The sequence below is a fragment of the Hyperolius riggenbachi genome, chromosome 6 (assembly GCF_040937935.1).
Source record: "Hyperolius riggenbachi isolate aHypRig1 chromosome 6, aHypRig1.pri, whole genome shotgun sequence".
Lineage (NCBI taxonomy): Eukaryota > Metazoa > Chordata > Amphibia > Anura > Hyperoliidae > Hyperolius > Hyperolius riggenbachi.
The window spans coordinates 98,589,067-98,614,284 of NC_090651.1; the positions used below are offsets into that span (position 1 = coordinate 98,589,067).

Sequence of the window (25,218 nt, forward strand, 5' to 3'; positions counted from 1 at the left end):
ATACCACAAACTCTGCCAATTTCAAATGCTTCTGCCTTTGGCTCATAGCTAGTGAGAATGCTTTTTTCATTGTCGGATAAATCATGCTATTTTCCCATAACAGCCATGGTTGCTGTATTGGCAGCTTGCTAACATCCTAAAGCGTGCGCTGTAATAACAGCGCAGGAGATTTGGGCGCAGCTGGCTGCACCATAGACAGTAATAGGAATTACGGCTATAGCGGCGCACAGTGAGTAACTTCGGCGCCGTCAGAAGGCAGAGCTGAAGTTACTTTTAAAACACTGTGATTCGACCACCAGCAATAGCTGGATGCCGAATTACATCATTACCCACCATCCACGTGGACCTAGAGGGGGAATAGTATTTAACGCAGGAGCAGGGTTAGCCATATAGCGGCTATATCCTGCGCCCGAGTCTCCCGACGGCGATTTTATATGTATGCATCCTACCTTATCTATCCACAAGGTCTACACGTGACATGTGGACGCCTTCACTGGCTGTGTGTCCATGATGTCAGAGGAAGGCAGTCGTCATAATAATGTCACTCAACCGTGTATAATTCAAATAGGTTACATCAATAAAAAAGGGGCAGTACAGATAGTACAACATTGTACAACACAATCTGTAAAATACATTTAGATGATACAATTAAGGAAATACTGCAATATACAACAGAAGTGAGTGAGAACTACCCATATGAGCTTACAGCCTATTAAGGACGAAACAAGTTCACTTGCTTTCTTATTTATTTGATTCAACGAAAACTATCACATTTGTTACAAAAGATGCACCATCTGGTAGACATTTAGTTATGGTCATTGCAATAATTGTTTGTATTTCAAGGTTTTTTATTTAGTTTTGTAAATAACAATGCTCAAGTAACAACATAGACATCTAAGCAGAAAAAGAACAGAATTTTTTTTTACAACGAACAGTAAAAAAAAAAACTTTGAGAACAACAACTGCTGTTTTAACAAGGACTGGTACGGGAGCGGGGTACTCTCATTGAAGACTCAAAATATGCTCCAGAGGACTATGTCCAACTATCTGGAGCACATGCAAGAATGGTACTCGTTATGACAAAGAAGGCTGATGTAAATCTAGGGTGGCCCAGCAGCCAGAAATGGGTGGGACACCAAATGACATATATGCCATGCCTATTGATGAGGTCAGCTGAAGGAACAGGAAAAGAAGAGAAAGAATCAGGGAAAGGAAAGGGAGAAAAGAAAGAAAAAGAAAGTCGAAGAGTAAGGTAAAGAAGTAAGAAAAGAAGAAGAATGGAGAAGAGGACTGGGGGTCTGTCCTATAGCCTAGTTATAAAGGAATCCTCTAGAGAAGGATGTTTTAATTTGATCCAGGGATCCCAGATTTTCTTATACTTTTTATGGGTGTCTGTAAGAATGCTTGTTAGTTTTTCATTGACCATGTGCGTGTGCGGCAGCCATGTGTGTGTGCTCGATGCGCGCACGTGTGGCGAGTGGGCATGCACATGCACGCTGTGATGATGCGGCAAGGACTGACCTAGAGTACGTTTTTAAACGAGCTTAGGTTGCCTAGTAATTTTATAAGCCGCTTCCACCATGTGCAAATTGTTAGAACAGGTGGAGACCCTGCCCCAGATATCCAACCAATTCTACCCATCTCTAGGTCTGGACAAATCGAGTTGATATGCATGACAAAGTGGGTGTTTTGGGTGAGTGAGGAGATCAGTCCCCGGGTATTGGGGCATTGGAGGCAAATAGTTTCAAATGGGGTAAGGTCCCAGGGAGAGATTTGCAATAATTTTTCAGTTGAATGATATGTCGATAGTGAGCAGCAACCTGCCTATACTCAGAGCCGGCGCTACCATTAAGGCAAAGGAGGCAGCTGCCCCGGGGCCCCAGAGCTTGTAGGGGCCCCCAGTGGCTACAAGAGGAAAAATTTTTTTTCAAATCGGCTTTATAGTTTTTGAGAAAATCGATTTTAAAGTTTCAAAGGAAAAAAAACACATTTAAAAACCTGCCAACTTTAATGGTTAATAGCAAATCCACCTTAAATGCTAGAAACCCTAAATTTGCAGGATATGTTAAGGAGATCATTAGGAATAAGAGGAAAAAACAATTTTTCAAAAAGACCTTATAGTTTTTGAGAAAATCGATTTTAAAGTTTCAAAGGAAAAAAGTATAGTTTTAAAGGGACTCCGAGCAGTGCAGAAACTATGGAAAGATGCATATCATTTTAAAGCTCTCTTTCTCCTCTTTCCAATGATATATAAACCGCCGCCCTACGCCTTTTAGTTTTCGCTATTTCGCGATTGAAATTGCCGCGGCCGCGATTTCAATCGCGAAAATAGAGAAAACTAAAAGGCGTAGGGCGACGATTTAGGTGTCGCCAGAAAGTGGAGAAAGGGAACTTTAAAATGATATCCATCTTTCCATAGTTACATTGTATTACACAGGGCGACTTTTTCCTAAAGTCAGCAGCTCCATTCTGCTGAGTGGAACTGCTGACACTGGGGAAAGTGTCGTCCTGTGTAATACAATGTAACTATGGAAAGATGGATATCATTTTAAAGCTCTCTTTCTCCTCTTTCTGGCGACACCTAAATTGTCGCCCTACGCCTTTTAGTTTTCTCTATTTTCGCGATTGAAATCGCGGCCACGGCAATTTCAATCGTGAAAATAGCGAAAACTAAAAGGCGTAGGGCGGCGGTTTATATATCATTGGAAAGAGGAGAAAGAGAACTTTAAAATGATATGCATCTTTCCATAGTTTCTGCACTGCTCGGAGTCCCTTTAAATGCGGTAAATGTAACTTTTAGTAGCAAACCTAACGGTAGTGTAATTTTACATGCATCAAACGAAAGCGCAATAAATTTATTGACGGGGTTTCCAGGGGGTCTATACGCAGCCGCAGCGCTTTGGCCAGGGATCGCTATACAGCCGCAATATGGCTGTATGAAGATCCCTGGCATTTTTTCCTATTTTCCCAATTTTTTTTATGTTTAGAGTGTGGGAATGTTTTTTAAAAAAAAATTATGTGGGGTCCCTTCTCCTGAAACTTTTTAACCCCTTGTCCCCCATGCAGGCTGGGGTATCCAGAATGTGGAGCTCTGACCGATTGGAACTTCACACCCTGACTATACCAGCTGCAAAAAAGGTCCCCTAATGCCGATTTTTGTTCCGGGGTATATGTTGGGGGGCCCCCCAGGTTTATTTTGCCCTGGGGCCCCATTGTTGCTTAAACCGGCCCTGCCTATACTACTCCTGTGTTACAACAGAAGGTATGTATCGAAAGGTATGTAAAGGGAAAAAGGGAAAGGCTCTCCAAAAATAAGGTTACTCAAAATGCAAGAAAACATTGTGTTAACTCATATCAAAGAATAACAAACAAATACCCACTTTAGGAAAAATAAAAACAATTAGAGCAGTCCCTCACTTGCAATGATTAAATGGTAATAGACTGCAGCAAGGCAGGAGATGGAGACATTTTTCGAACGTACAACTGACCGTCAAATGTTATTTGTTGGTTATAAGCAATAATATATCAAAAGACAGCTCATACGATTTAATGAGGAAGGCATTCCAGCTAAATAACTTAAAGTGGTGTAAATGCTGCTACAAAATGTGAAAGCCAAGGTAATAATTGAAGGAAAGATTGGCCATTTCCTTAAAAAAAAGTTCTAAAGTATATAGCCAGAAAAGGACTTCTGGGTATCTCATGTCATTTTTTTTTTAAAGAAAACCTATACTGAAAATTAAAAGTCAAAATAAACATACACAACTCATACTTGCCTCCCGTGCAGTCTACTCCTCAATCTATTTTTCCTCTCCTGCGCCCTGTTTGTCCACTGTGATCAATAGAATTCTCCGTCCTCCATTTTGAAAATGGCTATTACCCCATAACAGCTTTCTGGTCAGCACACTGTTAAACTGTAACATCGCCCACTTGAGCCATAGGGAAACATGGACACATCAGTTCTCCTCTCAGCTGTAACTGACAGCAACTGATATGTAACTGGCCGCAAATGATATATTTCAGTCCTGACAAAATCTTGTCAGAACTGGAAGGGATCACTGTAAGAAGAAAATGGTGAGCTTCTGAGAGGAACTGATGGCAAGGTAACTATGTAATGTTCATTTGAAGTTACCTCATGTGTTTATTTTAAATAATTTTACTCAGTACAGGTTCTCTTTAAGCACAAAACTAATTTCATACAAAAAGGTGACACTGACATTTGAGTGCTCCTAAATGGTCCCCGGTTAAAATCCCAGCTAGGGCACTATCTGTACAGAGTTTGTATGTTCTCCCAGTGTCTGCGTGTGTTTCCTCCAGGCACTCTGGTTTCATTCCATAACCCAAAAACATACAGATAAGTTAATTGGCTTCCCTCTTAATTGGTACTAGACTATGCTACATACACTACACGATACATGCATAGACTTATGACTATGGTATTCTGTATAACGCTGTGGAAGATGTTGGCGCTATATACTGTAAATACTAAATAATAGTAATACTACACTCACACATGTAGAAACAGGAAGTTGCGTCAGGCACTAGAGAGAGAAACATCCACGCTGGAACGCATGGAAGGTATGTTTGTCTGCTGCTGCTCGCCGCTGCACACAAATAGTGATTGAAGCTGGAAGTGAGCGCAGAGGGGAGAACCCGAGGTGGGGGGGGGGGGGGACTGTCCCCCCTCCCCGCCGAGTATGGCCATAGTTTTCCCTTATGCTGCGACTCCTACAGCACCCCAAAACGGCCCTGAGTGGGCCTCGGGGGGAGGGGGGGACCAGCTCAGAATTTCTGCAGGGGGGCCCGGTGGGTCTTAGTTACGCCCCTGGTTGAGGAGGATGTGGGAAGTGTCTGGATTGTCCAGAGAGGCTTCCCTCTACTTTGGTAAGTATCTAACCTTTCTTTTTCTTACACGTTCACTTGATTTGATTTTCAAAAAATAATGAAATGGCAATGATTTATTTGTATGTATCTTCTGTTCTACAGGCTCCAAACTGTTTTGGGAATGGATAACACTGTATGCAGAGGGCAATCTAAACAATACCACTTGTGCCAGAAACAGGTAAATAAACGATTTGATATGTTTCAAATACACTAGCAAGCAAGTGCAGTTTAGAGATGACAGAGTATATTGGATTTGAAGCAGATCATTTCCCCATGCACTGTAACCCGCGCTGCGCCTGACCTGGGTGCCCCCATGTTATTATGTCTATGTCCGCGCAAGGGTAATTCGAGGCTCTGGTGATCCCTGGACCCTGAATTACTTCTACCTCCGAGTTGCTACGACTCGGAGGGGGAATTGTAATTAACACCTGAAATTTGTGTGGCAGCAGGGTGAGCCAAATGACAGCTCACCCTGTGCCAAATGACAGGCAGCGTATATCTATGTACGCTATTGGATTACAATGACCTCTGCGCTTTGAATCTATGGATAATCATGTTCAGTCTGCAGGCCTTGGCCCATGAGTATCCTGTGTCCACCACTTATGCATGTGCGAAGCGTCTATAGAACTATACAAGACTGGAAACTAATTCCAGGCCAGTCTTATATGTGTGTGGACAGTCCACGAGATGACAGTTCCAAGGTGCAGATATCTAAAGGCCTTCTCTCACTCAGCTGACTACAATGGCTTGTGGTACAGCCTGGCCTTATTTGATATACCTAATAGGTTGTATCCAGCACGTCAAACGCTGCTCACTGGATTTTTTTATTAACATGGCCTTGGTTTGACCTTCACTTTTATGTATCCTTGGTCTAGAAATCTGATTGCTATTAATCACGGCAGTGTCTGGGCCACTGGGAACAATCATGCAGTCGGTGTACAGAGAAATTGTGATTCATGCCTGTTTCAGACTACCGATACCTGGGGCCGCACCGCCAAAAACAGGCCTTCAGGGATTACCAGGTTAGTACGTGGTAATCCCTGTCTGGCAGCCAGCCAAGCAGTAAGTGATGCTTTCTTCCTGTGGCAGAAGCGATCACGTGCACAGAAACATATTGCTAAAAATACACTTCTGTGCATGGGCGATGCGTAAAACTTGCGACTAGTTTTCACACACGCCCCGCCACAGACTTACATGACTTCCGGTCCGCCATATGTCGACACAGAACCGCGCAGTAACGTAGATTTGTCTGAGCATCAGGGATGCGGCAAAAACGCCACTTCCGTCACATCGTGCCACACCGCGTCAGTATGAAAGTCCCCATAGGCTTTCACTGCTCTGTGGCGGGGTGCGGTAAAAATACTGCCACCCGGGAGGACAGCGAGGGACGTAGCAGTGCTCATCGGGCTGGAGGAAGCCCTGGGTAAGTATAAAATCTTTCTTATTCTTGCGTTTAGGTACACTTTACAATAACTTTTCAGCACTCTGCAATTGAAAAAGTGCCAAAAAATTAGGTGACAAAAGTACCATCAAAATAATTCTGGGTATTTTCTTCCTTGCTGGTCAGAATAATTTTAATGCTACAGGCTAGCAACGCATGTGTGCATCTGTTGCTATGGAAGGGGTCGGAGGAAAAGGAGCGGTGCACGACAGAGAGGATTCCCGGGGGCAGAAGTGCGGGGAGAACAAATCGATTGTTGCTTGTTTGGTGTTGAGAATCGCTAAAGATCCAGCATACTGAATCTTTAGCAGACATAGAGCGGCCGCTGTACATTCGCTGGATTGACTCACGATTCTCGGCTGAAATGATCTTTATCATCCGCCATGACTGAGTTCAAACCAGCGTGCGTGCATAGCTTAATTTAAAGGAAACCTTAACTGTAAAAAAATATAAGAGTTCCACTTACCTAGGGCTTCGACCAGCCCCATGCAGCCGACCTGTGCCCGCAGCGTCAAGAACCGATCCTCCGTTCCTCAGTATCCTGGTACGCATACAAACGCGTCTTATGCAGGCGCAGTAAGCGGTTCTCTCTTACTGTGCATGCGCAGGACGCATTCGATGATGTGTATGCGTACCAGGATACGCGTTCCAAGGGCCGCACAGGCGCCGTGGACAAAACCGAAACGTAGCTGTGGCTGGGGAACAGGATTGGTTGTTCACCCTGCGGGCACAGGACAGCTGCAGGGGACGGGTCAAAGCCCCAGGTAAGTTTTTACAGTTAAGGTTCCCTTTAAGCCCCAGATTGCCCCCCTGATCAATGTTGCAATAATGGCGCATTCTTAATTTTTCCCCTCTGAAATTTTGGGTACATTTGACATATTTCTGTTATAGGTACCGGTATATGTATTCCTCAAAATAATATAGCTACATATATGCATGAATAGAGAACAGAAAAAAATGGTTGTCACATTGCACCCAGCCCTTCCTGTACTCCAATCATCACTAGGCATAAGTGTGGCGTCTCTGCTTAGCCTGGAGTTGAGGAGACCCAGCTGTCATTTTCTCAGTGGGCTTCCTTGTTTGAATTGTGAAAACGGCTGTATCTTCTAATTCTCCTGCAGAGAAGTGTGTTTATTGTACGAAAGATAATTTATTTTTTATTTTCATTAGTTCTCTCCTAACAGGCAACCAGGATAATTAGTAACTGAGTGTTTTTTTTTATAAGACAATATAATATGTAAGCTTATTGAACTGTCACTCTGCATCCTGAGTTCATAACTCTGTAGAACTGATGCACAAGCCTGTAGTTATCCACACATTGCCCTGTTATTACTCTCATGTTAAACATGTAATTACTTGCCTATAATCCTGTCTAACGCATATATTACAGTGCGGACAGCAATAGCCACCACTAACTCATTCACAATTATGTGCAGCCAAAAGGTTTTGTACAAGGTAGGGATGGGCTTTGAAGATGATCAGCGAGTGTTTGAAGACTCATGTAGACATAGAATTACAGAAGGTTTTACCGTCACTACCGGGCAACAAGCAAAAAGCTGGACTGTCCGGATCTTAGGCTACCATATGTGGAATTAAAAGAGGAACTTGAACCTAGGATTGAACATCATCCCAATCAGTAGCTGATATCCCCTTTCCCATTAAAAATATATTCCTTTTCTTTAATAAATCATCAGAGACATCTGTATGACTGATATTATGGTGAAACCCCTCCCACAGTGTGATGTCAGGTTCATGGCCCTGACAGTTTGCTTTGTGTGAACCTCATTGCATTGTGGGGAATAATACCTTTTTTCCAACTGCCACTGTATGTGCCTGCTGTATAGGTTAGATAGGTAGGTGCCCCAGTATAGGTTAGATAGGTAGGTGCCTCCAGTATAGGCTAGATAGGTAGGTGCCTCCAGTATAGGTTAGATAGGTAGGTGCACCAGTATAGGTTAGCTAGGTAGGTGCCTCCAGTGTAGGTTAGATAGGTAGGTGCACCAGTATAGGTTGCATAGGTAGGTGCCTCCACTGTAGGTTAGATAGGTAGGTGCCTCCAGTGTAGGTTAGATAGGTAGGTTCCCCCAGTATAGGTTAGATAGGTAGATGTCTCCAGTATAGGTTAGATAGGTAGGTTACTCCAGTGTAGGTTAGATAGGTAGGTTCCCCCAGTATAGGTTAGATAGGTAGGTGCCTCCAGTGTAGGTTAGATAGGTAGGTTCCCCAGTATAGGTTAGATAGGTAGGTGTCTCCAGTATAGGTTAGATAGGTAGGTTACTCCAGTGTAGGTTAGATAGGTAGGTGCACTGCAGCAGCGGGTGGAGCGGGCATAGTAGTTACAACTCACCTTCCTTTCAACGATCCCCCGTAGCGTCCATCCCCTTCCTGTCCTGGCATCTGTCGCATTGGTAACAGCGCCTCCTGTGATTACATCATCACAGGGGGCGCTGTTACCAATGCAACGGACGCCGGGAGAGGAAGAAGACTGAGGCTGTGGGGGATTGGCGGAAGGAAGGTGAGTTATAACTACTATGCCCGCTCTCCCACCACAGAGGGTGTGGGCCTTCTTCAGGCTCGGAACCTGGGGTGATTGCCCAACTTGCCCCTTCTCCAAAGGCCACCTCTGGATGTCACCATCTGTGATAAATTACAAAATGTAAAAGACAGTTAACCCTTTGCACACTCACATGCAAATGTTCATACAAATGTATTCACAGCATTCAATCATCCAGGCACCACTGGTATCCCTACAGCTAAATTAAAAGCCGAGGTCTTAGTACAAAAGAATACATTCTCTTGCATAGTCACCGACACTGTGCAGAAGTATCCCAGTGTTCGTAGGTGTCCTAACTCTGGCCCTGTAACATGGATAGTGCAGACATGCAAACATTCATTGCATCAAACCTATCTAAAGATTAGGAACGTATATCCTAACGTCCTCTCCTGGGACAGATAGTGCATCAGACTAATCCCACAAGGGAGCAAACAAAATACCGTATATCCATGTGTGCTATGCACACACCAGCATAATACTGACAGTGGTCAGAAAGGGGAATGGCAGAATGTAAATCAGGGAGTGGAAAGACTGTACAATGGGCAAAAAAAAACCCTGACTAAATAATTTATAAATCAATATTGTAAAAAATGTGCAATTTTATTCATTACATTATTTTTACTACAGTTCCTCTCTAAGATTCTGTATAAGATTAAAGGGGAACTGAAGAGAGAGGTATATGGAGGCTGCCATGTTTATTTCCTTTTAAGCAATACCAGTTGCCTGGCAGCCCTGCTGGTCCTCTGCCTCTAATACTATTAGCCCTAGCCCCTGAACAAGCATGCAGCAGATCAGGTGTTTCAGACTTTAAAGACAGATCTGACAAGACTAGCTGCATGCTTGTTTCTAGTGTTATTCGGATACTACTGCAGAGAAATAGACAAACAGGGCTGCCAGGCAACTGGTATTGATTAAAAGAAAATAAATATGGCAGCCTCCGTATACCTCTTACTTCAGTTCCCCTTTAAAGGACCACTATCACGAAAAAATTGTAAAATATAAAATGCATGTATACAAGAAGTGTATTTCTTCCCGATTAAAATGCACTAGAAATTTGTTTTCTCTTATGTTCCTGGCGCTTAAAGTAAGAATTACAAATCTGAAAGATCTGATATGTTTTGGACTAATCCATCTCCTTACAGGGGATTCTCATGGATTTCTTTATATTTAAAAGAACTTGCTGAATAGCAGTTGCTCAGTCCAACTGCAAAATTGTGTAATAGTGCAAATGAATAGAGTGATTGACCAACATCTCTGTATAGATCATTCTTTCCAGGAATTGCTTTCATCCTACTAATATAATAAATGGGAAAGTTCGGATGTTTGGATGTTTGTTACTCAATCATGCAAAAACGGCTGAACGGATTTGAATGAAATTTGGCACACACATAGTACATTACCTGGAATAAAGTATAGAATACTTTTTATTCCCATAGTCAAAAAGAGACAAATACTGGAAAATGTAAACTGCAGCCATTCTTACACTGTTACACTGGAGGTGTGTTTAGCTTCTAAGAGTAGAATGGTTAATTTGCATATATTCAGCAGTGATGCACTGGGAGACATCTCAAGCTCACTCCAACCTGAATTATCGCAAATTCTTTCTGTTTTAGGAAAGCAAACTTTTGTTTTTCTTAACATCTTAGTAAGGGGGCTTTTAGGACCATTGTAGTCCCTTACACACTCCAATGAGTTCTGGGTCACCATGAGCTTGCTGGTTAGTCTGTACCTCTCGGTGTTACAAGCCTTACTGCATAGAGCCAAATTAATCCATGCCATGCACTGATGAGGATCAAACAATCCAAAACAGTCTGTATGCATGTTGGATTATTATGGCTCTGTACAAATTAACAAGCTGACACATCATTGCATTCCAGCAGTTCTGGAGGTGTGTTTAGCTTCTAAGGGTAATAATGGTTAATTTGCATATATTCAGCAGTGATGCACTGGGAGACATCTTAAGCTCACTTTAACCTGAATTATTGCAAATTCTTTCTGTTTTAAGAAAGCAAACTTTTGTTTTTCTTACACTGTTAATGGTAGGGTTTTCAAACTTTGCACAGTTGGTCGTTGGGTGACTAGGATTAATATTCAAAAAAGTGGGTGGAGCCTACAAAAAACAATCACAATTCACCTTTTGATTTTCAAGGCAAATATTTAATTGCTGCCATTTTTGCACTGTTAATGGCACAAGCCTCAAACCTGGTACAGTTGATCATTGGGTGACTGGGGTTAAATATTTAGAAAAGGGATGGGGCGAATCAGATGTGTTTTTTATTTCAATGAAAATTATTCATGCCAAAGACCACAAATCTCACAAACTTGGTCAATGACTATTGACAATTGTGTGTTAGGGTTAGAAAAAGTGGCCACAACCAACAGCAGCCAAATACATACCCTGGAAACATTAGGACATCAGTGGGTGGAGAAAAATACAAATTTCACTGCCAGAATGTAAACTGCAGCCATTCTCACACTGTCTGTCAATGGCAGGGTTCTTAAACTTTGCACAGTTGGTCAGTGGGTGACTGGGATTAATATTCAGAAAAGTGGGTGGAGCCTACAAAAGCTAATCAAAATTCACCTATTGATTTTCAAAGGAGTGGAGCCACAGCCAATTAGATTTATTTCATTTCAATGCCAATTATTGATGCCAAAGACCGCAAAGCTCACAAACTAGGTCATTATTGAGTAATTGTGTGTTAGGATTAGAAAAAGTGGGCAGAGCTAACACTAGCCAATTACATACCCGGGCAACGCCGGGCGACCAGCTAGTATAAAATAAAGGAGATACTCAGAATCCCCCAAGAGAAGATGGTCTAGTCTAAAACCGGTTACATCTGTCAGAATTTTACTGTCAGAAATTATTTACAGTATATTGCATTTAAATGTGTGGCTGGATGGTTAAGGGCTCTGCCTCTGATGCCGGAGACCAGGGTTCGAATCTTGGCTCTGCCTGTTCAGTAAGCCAGCACCTATTCAGTAGGAGACCTTAGGCAAGTCTCCCTAGCACTGCTACTGCCTATAGAGTGCATTCTAGTGGCTGCAGCTCTGGCGCTTTAAGTCCGCCAGGAGAAAAGCGTGATATAATTGTTATTTGTCTTGTCTTGTCAAATATGTATTTTAAATTTGAATATTTGGTGCCTAAACCTTAATTTCCCCTGCCACAGATCTGCGATTTGTGGCAATGACAGTAAAGTTGGGCGCAGGTAGACGCCCGATAAAATAGTGAGTGCCAAGTCTTCTCGTTATGTAAATTGTGGCTTTTGATGCCTAACCCTAACCCCCCTCCTTGGTAGCGCCTATCCCTAACTTCCCCCTGGTGGTACCTAAACCTTAATTGCCTCCCCTGCAGCAGAGTGTAAAGAGAGTACATTTTGGCGCAGGGAGGTGCCCGATCATTGAGTCTGCTCTTGTTATTCAAAGCTTAGGGGCAAGCATCCCTGATTAATATTTCCCAAATTTCCTCCTATTGCCGCAAATCTTGGCTTTTGTAATGGGAGCTTATGGCGGTGCCTTCCTGTTCCTTTTTGGCTATCATTGTCTCTGTCATTCTGTGTATTTGTAAGGCAAACCGTTAACCCATTCATTGTTCTTCCCTGTTTCAGCTTTGTCCCACTGGCTCTGTGAGCTTCAAACAGTATCAGTGTTCAGCTTTCGATGCCAAGGCTTTTGGGAAAATGTATCATCGCTGGGTACCTCTCTATCCAGGTCAGTTATACTTGTATAATCTCAGAATATTAGACCGTCATTTGCCAGGCGTTAAATACCTCTTAATTCTTTTCAAACTACTTTTCAGACTGGTTTAACCACCTTAGCGGTATGGACGAGCTCAGCTCGTCCATTACCGCCAGAGGGTGCCGCTCAGGCCCTGCTGGGCCGATTTGCATGAAATAAAAAGCAGCACACGCAGCCGGCACTTTGCCAGCCGCGTGTGCTGCCTGATCGCCGCCGCCATGCGGCGATCCGCCGCGAGCAGCGGCGAAAGAGGGTCCCCCCAGCCGCCTGAGCCCTGCGCAGCCGGAACAAATAGTTCCGGCCAGCGCTAAGGGCTGGATCGGAGGCGGCTGACGTCAGGACGTCGGCTGACGTCCATGACGTCACTCCGCTCGTCGCCATGGCGACGAAGTAAGCAAAACACGGAAGGCCGCTCATTGCGGCCTTCCGTGTTACTTCTGGCCGCCGGAGGCGATCAGAAGAACGCCTCCGGAGTGCCCTCTAGTGGGCTTTCATGCAGCCAACTTTCAGTTGGCTGCATGAAATAGTTTTTTTTTTATTTAAAAAAAACCCTCCCGCAGCCGCCCTGGCGATCTTAATAGAACGCCAGGGTGGTTAAAGCATCTAATTGTGTCTGACTTATAAAAGGGATTAAAGAGATCCTGAGGTCAGCTCAAAAAAAAAAAGTAGGCTACCTGATCCGCAGGGCTGAGCGAATCAGGTAGCTGCAAAAAAACGCCGCTCCTGAGGGCCGCAATGGCCCACTTTCATTTGCATAACCCCTGGGTCATGACGCTGCACTGAGAGACTGTGTTGTCTCTCATAGCGTGCAGGGAGGCAGGAAGCAGCAGGAGGCGTGGCTAGGGAGAGAGAGCTGCCCAATGGCAGCTCAGGAAACCCTGTAGGAATGCCCCTGCCGGACGTTTTAAACAGGGAATTCCTCTCCCCTCTGTTTACCTCAGATTTAGCAATAAATCTTGTCGCTAAACTCTGGGGGGGTTCTATAGCACAGTGTGGGGGGGGGGGGGGCAGAGAGCGGCAGTTGGGGGACACAGAGCCATGTCATTAGGCAGAGAACATGGCTCTGTGTCCCATCTGCCCCCTGAAGATCCACCTCAGGTTCTCTAATACTATACAAATGATCCTCAGTCAATGTTTAAATTAGAAATACTACTGAAGGCAGTGGAGAATAACAGTGCTAAGATATTATAGTATTCCCATATTCAAATGGATAAACATAATGGTAATAAATGAGGACCAAAAGATGCCAGTGTTGATAGATAAAGCAATGCCAAATAACATGAGGAAGAGGGAGTATGAGGTTCTGGAGAAATACCAGAGCAAGTAAGAAGAACTAAAGAGGACTTGGAAAGTGAAGTCCTAAGTAGTGCCAGTGGTAGTGGGAACATTTAGGGCTGCAACACCTAACCTAAGAGAGTGGTTCTGACTGATCCATTTATTCAAGTATAGGGCTAGTTCACACGGATAGCTGGCAGGACAGCTGGAAGTGACTCTTGTAGTCGGTGCTGAACACTTTTCTGCTACCGAGCAGAAGAGCATTCGGCATCAGTTCTTGGAATTTCCTCATCATGCTTTGAGCCCCTAGTGAGATATAGAACCATGGGAACCCAGCCAAAACGAGACGGCAGTATCTACCACAACGTGTGCACAAACAATGCCAACTGACAATGCCAATAGGTTAAAAACCTCTTCCAATCATTTCAATGGAACAGCAGTAGATCCCTTTCAAACTACGCTTTCTTCAGCCGCCAAAACACACGCACAGCTGCACTTGTCCTTTAGAGGCCTTTGACACTGGGACGGTGCGGTATTTTTAGCGCACTACACTGTAGGGCAATGAAAGTCTACGGGGACTTTTATAATGATGTAGTACGTCGTGACACGATGGAAGTGACATTACCGTGCGGTTCTGCTGCCACGAGCGGTGGACCGAAAGTCATGTAAGCCTATGGCGATGCTTGTGTGTTAAAATGCCCGCTGCAAGTTTTATACGTCTCGCATGCGCGGAAGCGTATATTAGGAAATAGGCTTCCGTGCACACGATCGCGTCAGCCACAGGAAGTGAGCGTCACTTCTTGCTTGGCCTGCTGCCTGAGGGGGATTACCACGTACTAATGGGGTAATCCCCGAAGGCCTGTTTTTGGCCCCGCTGCACCAATCCCCAGTGTGAAACCAGCCTTAAAGTGAACCTCCAGACTAAAAACCTACTCAGCAGCACTGAAAAGGCCTGGTGTTTCTTTAATAGTCGCACAGCATCAGAACTTTATTTTTCTTATCCAAAACTCATTTTTAGCTGCACAGAAGAAAACTGCCCGGGCATTTTCCCCTGATGCTGTGCAAATCATGATGGGATTTCTGATGTTGTGCTTGTTCTGCTGTTTTGGTGCAATTTTTTCTTTTTTTTGTTGAATTTGAGATTTGAAGCCTAGTGCATGCAGCTGGGAGGGGTGATCAGGACACAGGACAGCTGGAACTGTGTCTCCTGCTCCTTGTCACCTCCTTTCAACCAACAAGATGGCTGCCCCCTTGAACAAGATGGCTGCCCCCATGAAATCACAAACATTTGCCTGTTCTTTTAAAACCGGGTGGGTAAGAGATTATATTACCTATCTATTTTAATGAATACAGCTAATGTAACTTAATGACAGTATGTTTGTTTAGGCCGAAGTTCCCCTTTAAGAGAAGCACTGAAATAAACTAAGGTTTTTTTTTCAATTCAATCACCATGGTGCTTGTGTTATCTATAAAATGAGTCAGACCATTTTATTATCCATACTGTGTGTCTTGTCCTGTTTTGTGCTTATACTTAAATTATGTTTTTGTGTTTGTTTGTTTTTTTTGGTCAGATGACTACACCAGCATCTCTAGCAAGCCCTGTGATCTGCAATGCACTAGCACGACTAGAGAGCGACAGCTCTTGGTACCAGCCCATGATGGAACTAGCTGTCGAGATAGAACATTTCAGGGCGTTTGTATCAATGGCAAATGTGAGGTACCACTGGGGCTATGAATTTCATGTATTTATTTCACAAACTGAAATTTTTCTCATTTCTACAGTATTTCTACAGAAATAATAGCGCTTTACACGTCACCATTTTCACAAAAGTGGCAATTGGTTTTGTGTGGTTCCCTATGTATTTATTTCAGCAGAACACCACAATCAAAATATACTATTGGCATATTTAGAAACCGATCAACTGATCATCTCTTTAAGGACTGTACCACAAAAGTGGATAAAGCTATAGATTGCCGTGGAAAACACTGGTGTTTTATGTACCACATTGCTACAGATTGCAGCTTTACTCCTTTTAACCGTTCAAGTGATTGAAGTTGTGAATTGCTACTTTAGGTTACTAACAGCATGATGGTGAAAGCCTTGATCAGCACCATTATGCATCTGATTGTCCTTTTATAAACATGGCGTTATGAACGCTACGATCAGATGTTCAAAATGAAGTACAAAGAAGTTGCGATCTGGTATATCACCACTGCTTTATAAATAATGCCCCTGGAAATTGCCAGGCATACAAATATGCTACTGGACAAGCGCGCTCAGAATTTTCATGCCCCAAGGCCCATTGCAGATTTTCCATTACAATTACTTTTTCCTGGAGGAAATTGGTCAGTCAAGCTTCAGGAAGTATGGTTCGTGCAAAGGGAAGGGGAGTTCAAAGCCAAGTGCTGTACAGGCATGATGCTGTTGTTATGGGGGTTGGGACTCGGGAAGGGGGGGGGGGGATTATAATGATGCAGTGCATGTCAGAGCGGCTTCGAGCAGAGAGGTAAGGTGGAGAACAATGGGTTTGGCCTGCGCCCGACTGAGAGGATTCTGCACTCCATATCTTTCAGCGACACTTCTAGGCCACCGTACTAGTTTCTCGGCAGAGATGGCCCCACACTCTAAGTAGCTGTTTCTCTCAAGCAATTTGAGTCTGACTAGTGTTTGTGTGCTACATCAATGCTGGCATTTCATTTAATTTTGCATTTTAGCAATAGTATTCTCGCTGGAAGCTGGGGCACTTCTGTGTCGTAAATCTGTGGCTCTGCTAGGCTTGGTTTCCACTTGTGTAGAAAACGTACAAGGAATTTGACAGTCATTATTGGCCACCTCGCCTGAGTTAATTTTTTTTCTTCACAACTCATTTTATTGGTTTGTATACAAAATGTAACAACCAACAGCGAATGGCACTTGAAACAATTATGCTCCCGAACAGGACAGAAAGAATACAGTAGAAGATTAACAACAGTCACTAGTATCCTATATAATAAAACCCCTCTGTCCCTGCGTCATTCTCCTGTCCCTGTGTCCCTGCTTCCAGACTTGACAGTTTGCTGTCTGAGAACCTCATTGCATTGTGGGAAATAACAGGTTTTTCCAACTGGCGAGCCAGCAACATTTCCCTGTGTGCATATAATTAGGACAGTGGTGGGGGACGGGTGAGCGGGAAGCGTCGGTATGTGCTTTACAGAAGTTTACCGGCCATGGCCTAGCGCCTGTTTTTTAATGGGCGGGCCTTTTTACTAGTTATCCTATATAATAATTCCTAAGAGTCTCTGGGCCAGATTTATCAAGAGTGTCTGAGACAAAATATTAGTAGGTTTTTAGAAATCCGTGCAGAATTGTCTCAGACATCCTAAGAAATCACTAGCTAGTGCAGATTCCTTCTTAAACTGTAAGGAATAAAAAGAGTTAGGGCCTGCCCTAAGGGCCTGTTCACACTATATGCGTTCCTAGCCGTTTTCAGGGAACGCGTACTGGAACAAAAAACGCATAGAAACGGCTCCTAATGCTTTTGAATGGGCTAGTTCACATGTATGCGTATGAGACGCATACGTTTCTCATCCGCATTGCTGCACGCAGTTCTGTGCGATACGCATAGAAACGGACGCAATGAAAGTCTATGGACGCGTATCAAAAACGCGTACTATTGTGTTTTTAGCGTCCGTTTTCCTCTGCGGTTCCCATAATTCTTTTTTTTCCCCTGGGTCACGTGTTTGTGCAAAACGCAATAGAAAACGCATTCAAACGCAAGAAAAACGCATGCGTTTTTCAACTTGCGTTTCTTTGAATTTATACGCGTTCTACAAACGCAGCAAGTATGAACAGGCCCTAAGTAGGAAGGCAGTGCTGTGTGTGAGGGGAATTGCTGTTGCTGAGGTAACCAACACACCTGCTGTCAGCAAGCTCTGAGTGGGTGGGGGGGGGGGGGAGCCCTTCACAAATCACATCTAGCCTACACTGTAGAACTGCTAATGAGCACTTCTTAATCTGCAGCAGTTAAGGAATGGATTTGCACTTTTCTTAACTGTAGTGTAGCTTTAGAAATCCACCCTAAACTGCCGCTATTACATAGGCTTTGGGAAGTTTCTTACTATCATGCAGAACTGTTCTTCTGCTGGTTAGAACAGTTTTAGAAGAAAAAACTGTCGGTAATGCGTTGATAAATCTCCCCCTCTGTGTCCTGTCCCTGTGTGTGTGTGTCCCTGCTTTCAGACCTGACAGTTTGCTGTCTGTGAACCTCATTGCATTGTGGGAAATAACAGCTTTTTCCAAGTAAGCAACATCTCCCTGTGTGCATATACTTTGGACAGCAATGGGGGATGGGAAATTGGGATGCGTCTGTATATGGGCTAGGAGCCATGGCCTGGCGCCCGTTTTTTTAACGGGCGGACCTTTTTACTAGTATATCTATAGTACATAACGGTCAATAGTACACACATAGATCCGGATGCCTGAAAGGATGGCTAAAACCATGATTTCTTACCCATGTAATACAGCATGTCTTATATGGTGGTTTATATGTTTCCCAATATGGGGGCTCATCGACCATCATGCACTAGTTTGAGTGATACAGCCTGGAAAAAGGTTACTAATGGAAAACTTCTCTCTTGCACAAGCTGAACTGTAACGATCTACCCTGCTTAGTCAAGTAGAACTACACAAAGACATTAAAAATGTCCTTCATGAAAAGTTTGGCCCACTACTGTGTTGCCTTCCTAAATTAGTGTACTGGTAAAGGGCTCTGCCTCGCTCTGACACAAGAGAGCAGGGTTTGAATCTCGGCTCTTCCTGTACAGTAGGCCAGCACCTATTGAGTTGGAGACCCTGAGCAAGACTCCCTAACACTGCTACCGCCTATAGAGCATGTCGTAGTGGTTGCAGCTCTGGCGCTTTGAGTCCGCCAGGAGAAAAGCGGGATTTGTTATTTGACTTGTCTAAAATAGAGAATATTTACATGTTTCCATGGTAACACCGAATACCCCAAAAAACAAGACTTCACTTGTTTTCAGTTCATCCTGCTCCAGTTCATTGCTATAAGTGATATTATTATTCTTGGTTGCTGAATGTTCATGAGATACATTTAATAAACTCAGAACAAGTCACGGTTTCCATGTGATGCTTTATCTGCAGCCAGTAGGATGTGATGGGAAGCTGTATTCCGCCAGGTCGTTGGATCGATGTGGCGTTTGTGGTGGGGATGGAAGTACATGTTACAGAGTCTCAGGAAGCTTCCGAAAATGTGTCCTGGGTAAGTGCCTACTTTGTATTGTGAAGCATTTAAAGGAAACCCAAGGAGGTTAAAATAAAACGATGGGTTAAACAATTGTATCTATCCTCCTACTTCTAAAAGTGACTTTTTTTTTTTAGAATTCTGCAGTTTTATTTTCTGTGCATCAGCTAAAAAAAATATGTTTAATGTTGTATTGTCTCATATGTTGACACAGTCCTTCAGTGTCCCATAAGTTAAAATATTTGACCTACCTATTGACCTTTTTTATCTATCCCTTGCTCTCGTCAGCAAGGAAAGTGTTTTATGGCTGTAATTCCTTATCAGTGAGGATTATCTGAATAGGTCCCTGCTTGAGAGTTAGGGTGCATACACACATCAGACCATAGTCTTTGGAAAATGAAAGATCACAGACCAATTTTACCCCCTTCCATGTAGTATGAGAGCCATACCTACACAGTCTATTCTATGGAGCTGAACTCCACATCAGATAGAAATCTTTGCAAGATGCTGCACACACAGATGCTGTACACATTCAAAAGATCAGTATCTGCAAAAGATCTGTTCCTGCAAAAGATCCGTTCCTGCAAAATGCATTCATAGTCTATGATATCTGCAGATCCTCATACACACCTTGTGTAACAGACATTCATCTACAGATCAGACAATCATCTGCAGATTTGAAGATCCATCCTGGTGGATCTGATCTGCAGATGGATGTCTGTTAAACAAGGTGTGTATGAGGATCTGCAGATATCATAGACTATGAATGCATTTTGCAGGAATGAATCTTTTGCAGGAACAGATCTTTTGCAGATACTGATCTTTTGAATGTGTACAGCATCTGTGTGTGCAGCATCTTGCAAAGATTTTTATCTGATGGCGAGTTCAGCTCCATAGAAAAGACTGTGAAGGTATGGCTCTCCTACTACACGGAAGGGGTTAAAATTGGTCTGTGATCTTTCATTTTCCAAAGACTATGGTTTGATGTGTGTATGCACCTTAACTGTCTCTTGCATACCTAAATGTTAACACAGCCTAGTTATGTACTTATACGTCTATTTCGTCATGTCACATCTCCTCGGGTTTCCTTTAAGTGAAAATACTTTATAAAGTAATACATTTGTTAATTACATCAATGAAGTCTTTTCAGGTGCATGCAGTGAAACATTTTTGGAATCTGTATTAGCTCCATAATAAATAGCCTAGTGCACCTCTGTCTAATGCTAACTACTAAAAGCATAACATCCCACTGGATTATTCACTGAATAATACTTTTTTATGTAATTTCAAAGCCATATATACATGTACAAGGACTGTTTCGAGAGACAGATCAGGAGTTGAACCCATGGGGAGGCAATGTGGGGCCGTTTCAGGCCATTCTAGTGCCCCGGCCAGGGCACCTTTTGTCCCGTTTCCCCGCCCCCCCGTCCTGTGAATAGGTAGATCACAGCATACATTCATTAGTTTTTCAGACACCAGTAAAAAAAGGAAAAGTTATTGATATGATGAACTGATGTACCTTTCTGACCTTAACTCACTGAACTCACATGAGAAACTTTTTCTTTAATTGTTATGGGGGATGTGTAGCTAATATATAAGATATACTGTTTATGTCCAGCCTGAAACAATTGCAGCCCAATTAGCACATGATAGCACTTGCCACATACCTGTAATTGTTATGCTATTCAGATCTCCATCCCTCAATTTCCTAATAGAATTAGCAGAGCTGTATAAGAATTCCATAAAACACTGGGTGGTAAGAATAGCTCTTTGGTGCCCCCTCCTTTAGGAGTCACCGTAGGCATCTGCCTGGTTTGCCTATGCCTAAAAACAGCCCTGCATTACCAGCCTCTCGGCATCACTGCTGAATATGCAAATTGTCCCTTTGTAGTCCCTGAAAGCCAAACACACCTCCAGAACTGCTGGAATGCATTGATGTGTCAGCTTGTTCATTTTTACAGTCACACTAATCCAACATGCATACAGACTGTTTCGGACTAGTTGATTCTCATCAGTGCATGGCATGGATTTATATGGCTCTATGAGGTAGGACTTAAAACACCCAGAGTCAGAGATTGCCCAGCAAGTTCATGGTGAACCAGAATTCCAAGGAGTGTGTAAGGGGCTAAAAAAGTCCAAAAAGCCCTCTTACTAAAAACGCTATGCAAAACAGAAATTTGTCTTCTTAAAGGGAACCAGAGAGGATGAAGTATACATACCTGGGGCTTCCTCCAGCCCCATATGCACGGATCGCTCCCACGCCGCCGTCCTCCGCTTCCTGGAACCGCCGATACCGGGTCCCGTCATTACCTCCAGTCGGCTGGCGGACGCGGCCAATTCTCCGCATTACAAGGCGCTCCCTCCATACAGGTACGCGTGTGGCTGCCTACTGCGCAGCCGCATGCGTACCGGTATGGAGGGAGCCCCTGTGATGCGGAGAATTGGCCGCGTCCGCCAGAAGTGATGGGCCCGGTACCGGCGGATCCAGGAAGCGGAGGATGAAGGCGTGGGAGCGATCCAGGCTTATGGGGCTGGAGGAAGCCCCAGGTATGTATAAACTCTTTTTATATTTTAGAAAATCATTCCTCTCTGGTTCCCTTTAAAGCAGAAGGTATTTTCGATTATTCAGGATGGAGTGAGCATATGAGGTCTCCCACAATGCATCACTGCTGGATATGCTAATTGTCCCTTTGTTGTCCCTGAAAGCCAAACACACCCCCAGAACCGCTGGAATGCAATGATGTGTCAGCTTGTTAATCAATTGTTCACCGTGACCTTGCTGAGCAATCTGTAACTATGACTGAAATATCAAATATGTAAAATAATTAATTCTATACTTGGAAACTATTTACATACCTCAGCATTCTGACGTATTCCTAGTCTGCCTATTTATACTGTGGTAGTGATAAGTGTCAATGTCTTCACTAAGATTCCTTTCCTTACTATGCTTTAAATATAAATAGATAGACATTGGCCTCTCACTTACCCCAACCTTTTCTGTTTTTGCCACATACACACACACACATACATATACTCACACACACGCGTACACACACACACACACGCGTACAAACACACACACATACATATACTCACACACACGTGCGTACACACACACACGCGTGCGTACACACACACACACACGCACGCGTACACACACATATACTCACACACACACACACACACGTGCATACACACACACACACACACACACGTGCGTACACACACGCGCGTACACACACACACACACACACACACACACACACATACATATACTCACACACACGTGCGTGCACACACACACACACACACACACACACACACACACACACGTGTGCGTACACACACACGCGCGCGTACACACACACGCATACGTATACACACACACGCGCGCACACACACACACACACACACACACATGCATATACACACACACGCATACACATGCATATACACACACACGCATACACACACACACACGCGCGCGCGCACACACGCGTATACACACACACACACGCGTACACACACACGCACATACACACGCGCGCGTACACATGCATGCGTACACACACACACGCGCGCGTACACACACACACGCGCGTTCACACACGCGCGTACACACACACACACACGCCCGTACACGCACACACACACGCGTACACACACACATGCGCGTACACACACGCGCGTACACACACACACGCGCGCGTACACACGCACACACGCGCGTACACACGCGCGCGTACACACACACACACACACACACACACACACGCGCGTACACACACACACACATACACATTTACACACACACGCGCGTACACACACACGCGTACACACACACATACACACACATGCGTGCCTACACACACACACACACACGGACACACTAGTGAACTTATATGGCAGGGATTAACTCCATGGAAGCAGAAATATACCGTATTTTTCGGACCATAAGACGCTCCGGACCATAAGACGCACCTAGGTTTAGAGGGCAAAAATCAGGAAAAAAATATACATACTTATCCTGGTGCGTCCATGGCACAGGGGCGTCTTATGAATCTGTTCCTCCAATTCCCCCAAATTTGTATGTCTCCCTTGTACCTTCTGGGTTCCCCTTTTACCTTTTGTGTCCCTCTGTGTCCTCCTCAGTGCTTTCTGTGTCCACCTATGTCCATTCTATGTCCCCCATGTCCTTCCTTTGTTAGTCCTGTGTCCCCTCTCTCTGTCCAGGTCGCTGTCCAGCGCATCACCTACTCTTCTTCCATATGTACCTTTCAGATGCCTGCCGGCCAATCACATGATGGCGCTGTCAATCATGGCCATTGCAGCAGTCAGACACGCTAACTCCTGCCGTCCACCGCATCAGTTTTCTGCCTGGCCTCTGCCTCTATATGTTTTAATCAGATGCCCGCTGGTCAATAACCTGGGATGCTGTCAATCAGGGACGCTGCAGTGGCCAGACACGCTAACTTCCGACATCCACCACTTCCGACATCCACCGCATCACTTTACGCATCTGCTTCGTCTCTTATCTTCATATGTTAGTATCAGTTGCCCGGCCCGCCGTCTAATTACATGGGGACGCAGTCAATCATAGCCGCTGCACCGGCCAAACACGCTGACCCCACACCGTCCATTACACCAGCACTCGCTGTTCCTACTGTGTAATCTATTCAAACTACCGCTGGCCAATCAGGCGGGGGCCGATGGTCTTGAGGGCGGGACAAGGCTCTGCCATACTAGCCAATCACTGCACTCGCTCTGATCAGAACGAGTGCTGTGATTGGCTAGTATGGCAGAGCCTTGTCCCGCCCTCAAGACCATCGGCCCCCGCCTGATTGGCCAGCGGTAGTTTGAATAGATTACACAGTAGGAACAGCGAGTGCTGGTGTAATGGACGGCGTGGGGTCAGCGTGTTTGGCCGGTGCAGCGGCTATGATTGACTGCGTCCCCATGTAATTAGACGGCGGGCCGGGCAACTGATACTAACATATGAAGATAAGAGACGAAGCAGATGCGTAAAGTGATGCGGTGGATGTCGGAAGTGGTGGATGTCGGAAGTTAGCGTGTCTGGCCACTGCAGCGTCCCTGATTGACAGCATCCCAGGTTATTGACCAGCTAGTGCGGTGGATGCAGGGGGTCAGCTGCTGTGTATGTGTGGGCGCCTGGGGGTGGTCTCAATTGTTACATTCGGACCATAAGACGCAGGTACTTTTCCCCCCAACTTTTGGGGAAGAAAAAGTGCGTCTTATGGTCCGAAAAATACGGTAAGCTGTTAAAGTGCGACCTAGGTGAAAATAAACTGATGAGATAAATAATTGTACATATCCTCCTACTTCTATAAATGACTTTATTTTTAGATATCCCATGGTTTTATTTTATATTTAAACATTTACAAAGTACATTGAATGTTTTGTTGTCTCTGCTTAGTGGCAGCCACTATTGCACTATTGACCTGTTCCTATCTCTCCCTCGTAAGTGTATTCTACCAGGAAAACTTTTATGGCTGTAATTTGCTTATTAGTGAGGTTTAATATATTTCATTCACATCCTGTCCTGTTGACACCCAGGCCTCTGCTTTGGGGAGACTCTACTTAGAAGTCAGTGAGACTGCTTTTAGCCTCTACTGGGCCCTGGGTGTCTACAAAACAGTAAAAAGATGGGAAGGGAGATCTCCTCAACGTCCGAGAATTCTATTTCCTAAAAGCATAGAAAGCTTTGGCTGAAAGTCTAGCCTGCTTTTTGCTTACATACCGTACATGTAAGTTTCCTTATAGAGCCTAACAACTGTGATTTCATATCCCTTTGGTTACTAGCTACACATGGCCGAATGAAGGAAAAGATCTACGTAAAGCGCATTTTAAAGGCAATCCCAGACGGCATGTAAAAGTCAAATGGTTTTAACAAGTTCTCTGACCCCTTACACAGGAGTGGAACAGATGCTTGCTCCAGTTCCTTACTTCATTGTGCTTAGTCACTTGGCTTCAACTTATAAAGCTCATTTATGACCATTAAAACCACACATGCTAATCCCAAGAGCTGTCTGCATCCATAAAACCACTGTAAAGACACCATTTTGTGAGGCTGA

General features: G+C 44.2%; 1 protein-coding gene across 1 annotated transcript in view; it reads left to right on the plus strand.

Annotated features, from left to right (window-relative positions):
- ADAMTSL2 (ADAMTS like 2) overlaps positions 1 to 25,218 on the plus strand; it is a 105,767-nt gene that overhangs the window by 20,329 nt on the left and 60,220 nt on the right. The window contains exons 5-8 of the mRNA XM_068242081.1: positions 4,984 to 5,059; positions 12,485 to 12,587; positions 15,461 to 15,606; positions 19,027 to 19,144. Of these exons, the coding sequence (XP_068098182.1) occupies positions 4,984 to 5,059; positions 12,485 to 12,587; positions 15,461 to 15,606; positions 19,027 to 19,144 (443 nt within the window). The remainder of the gene's footprint in view (positions 1 to 4,983; positions 5,060 to 12,484; positions 12,588 to 15,460; positions 15,607 to 19,026; positions 19,145 to 25,218) is intronic.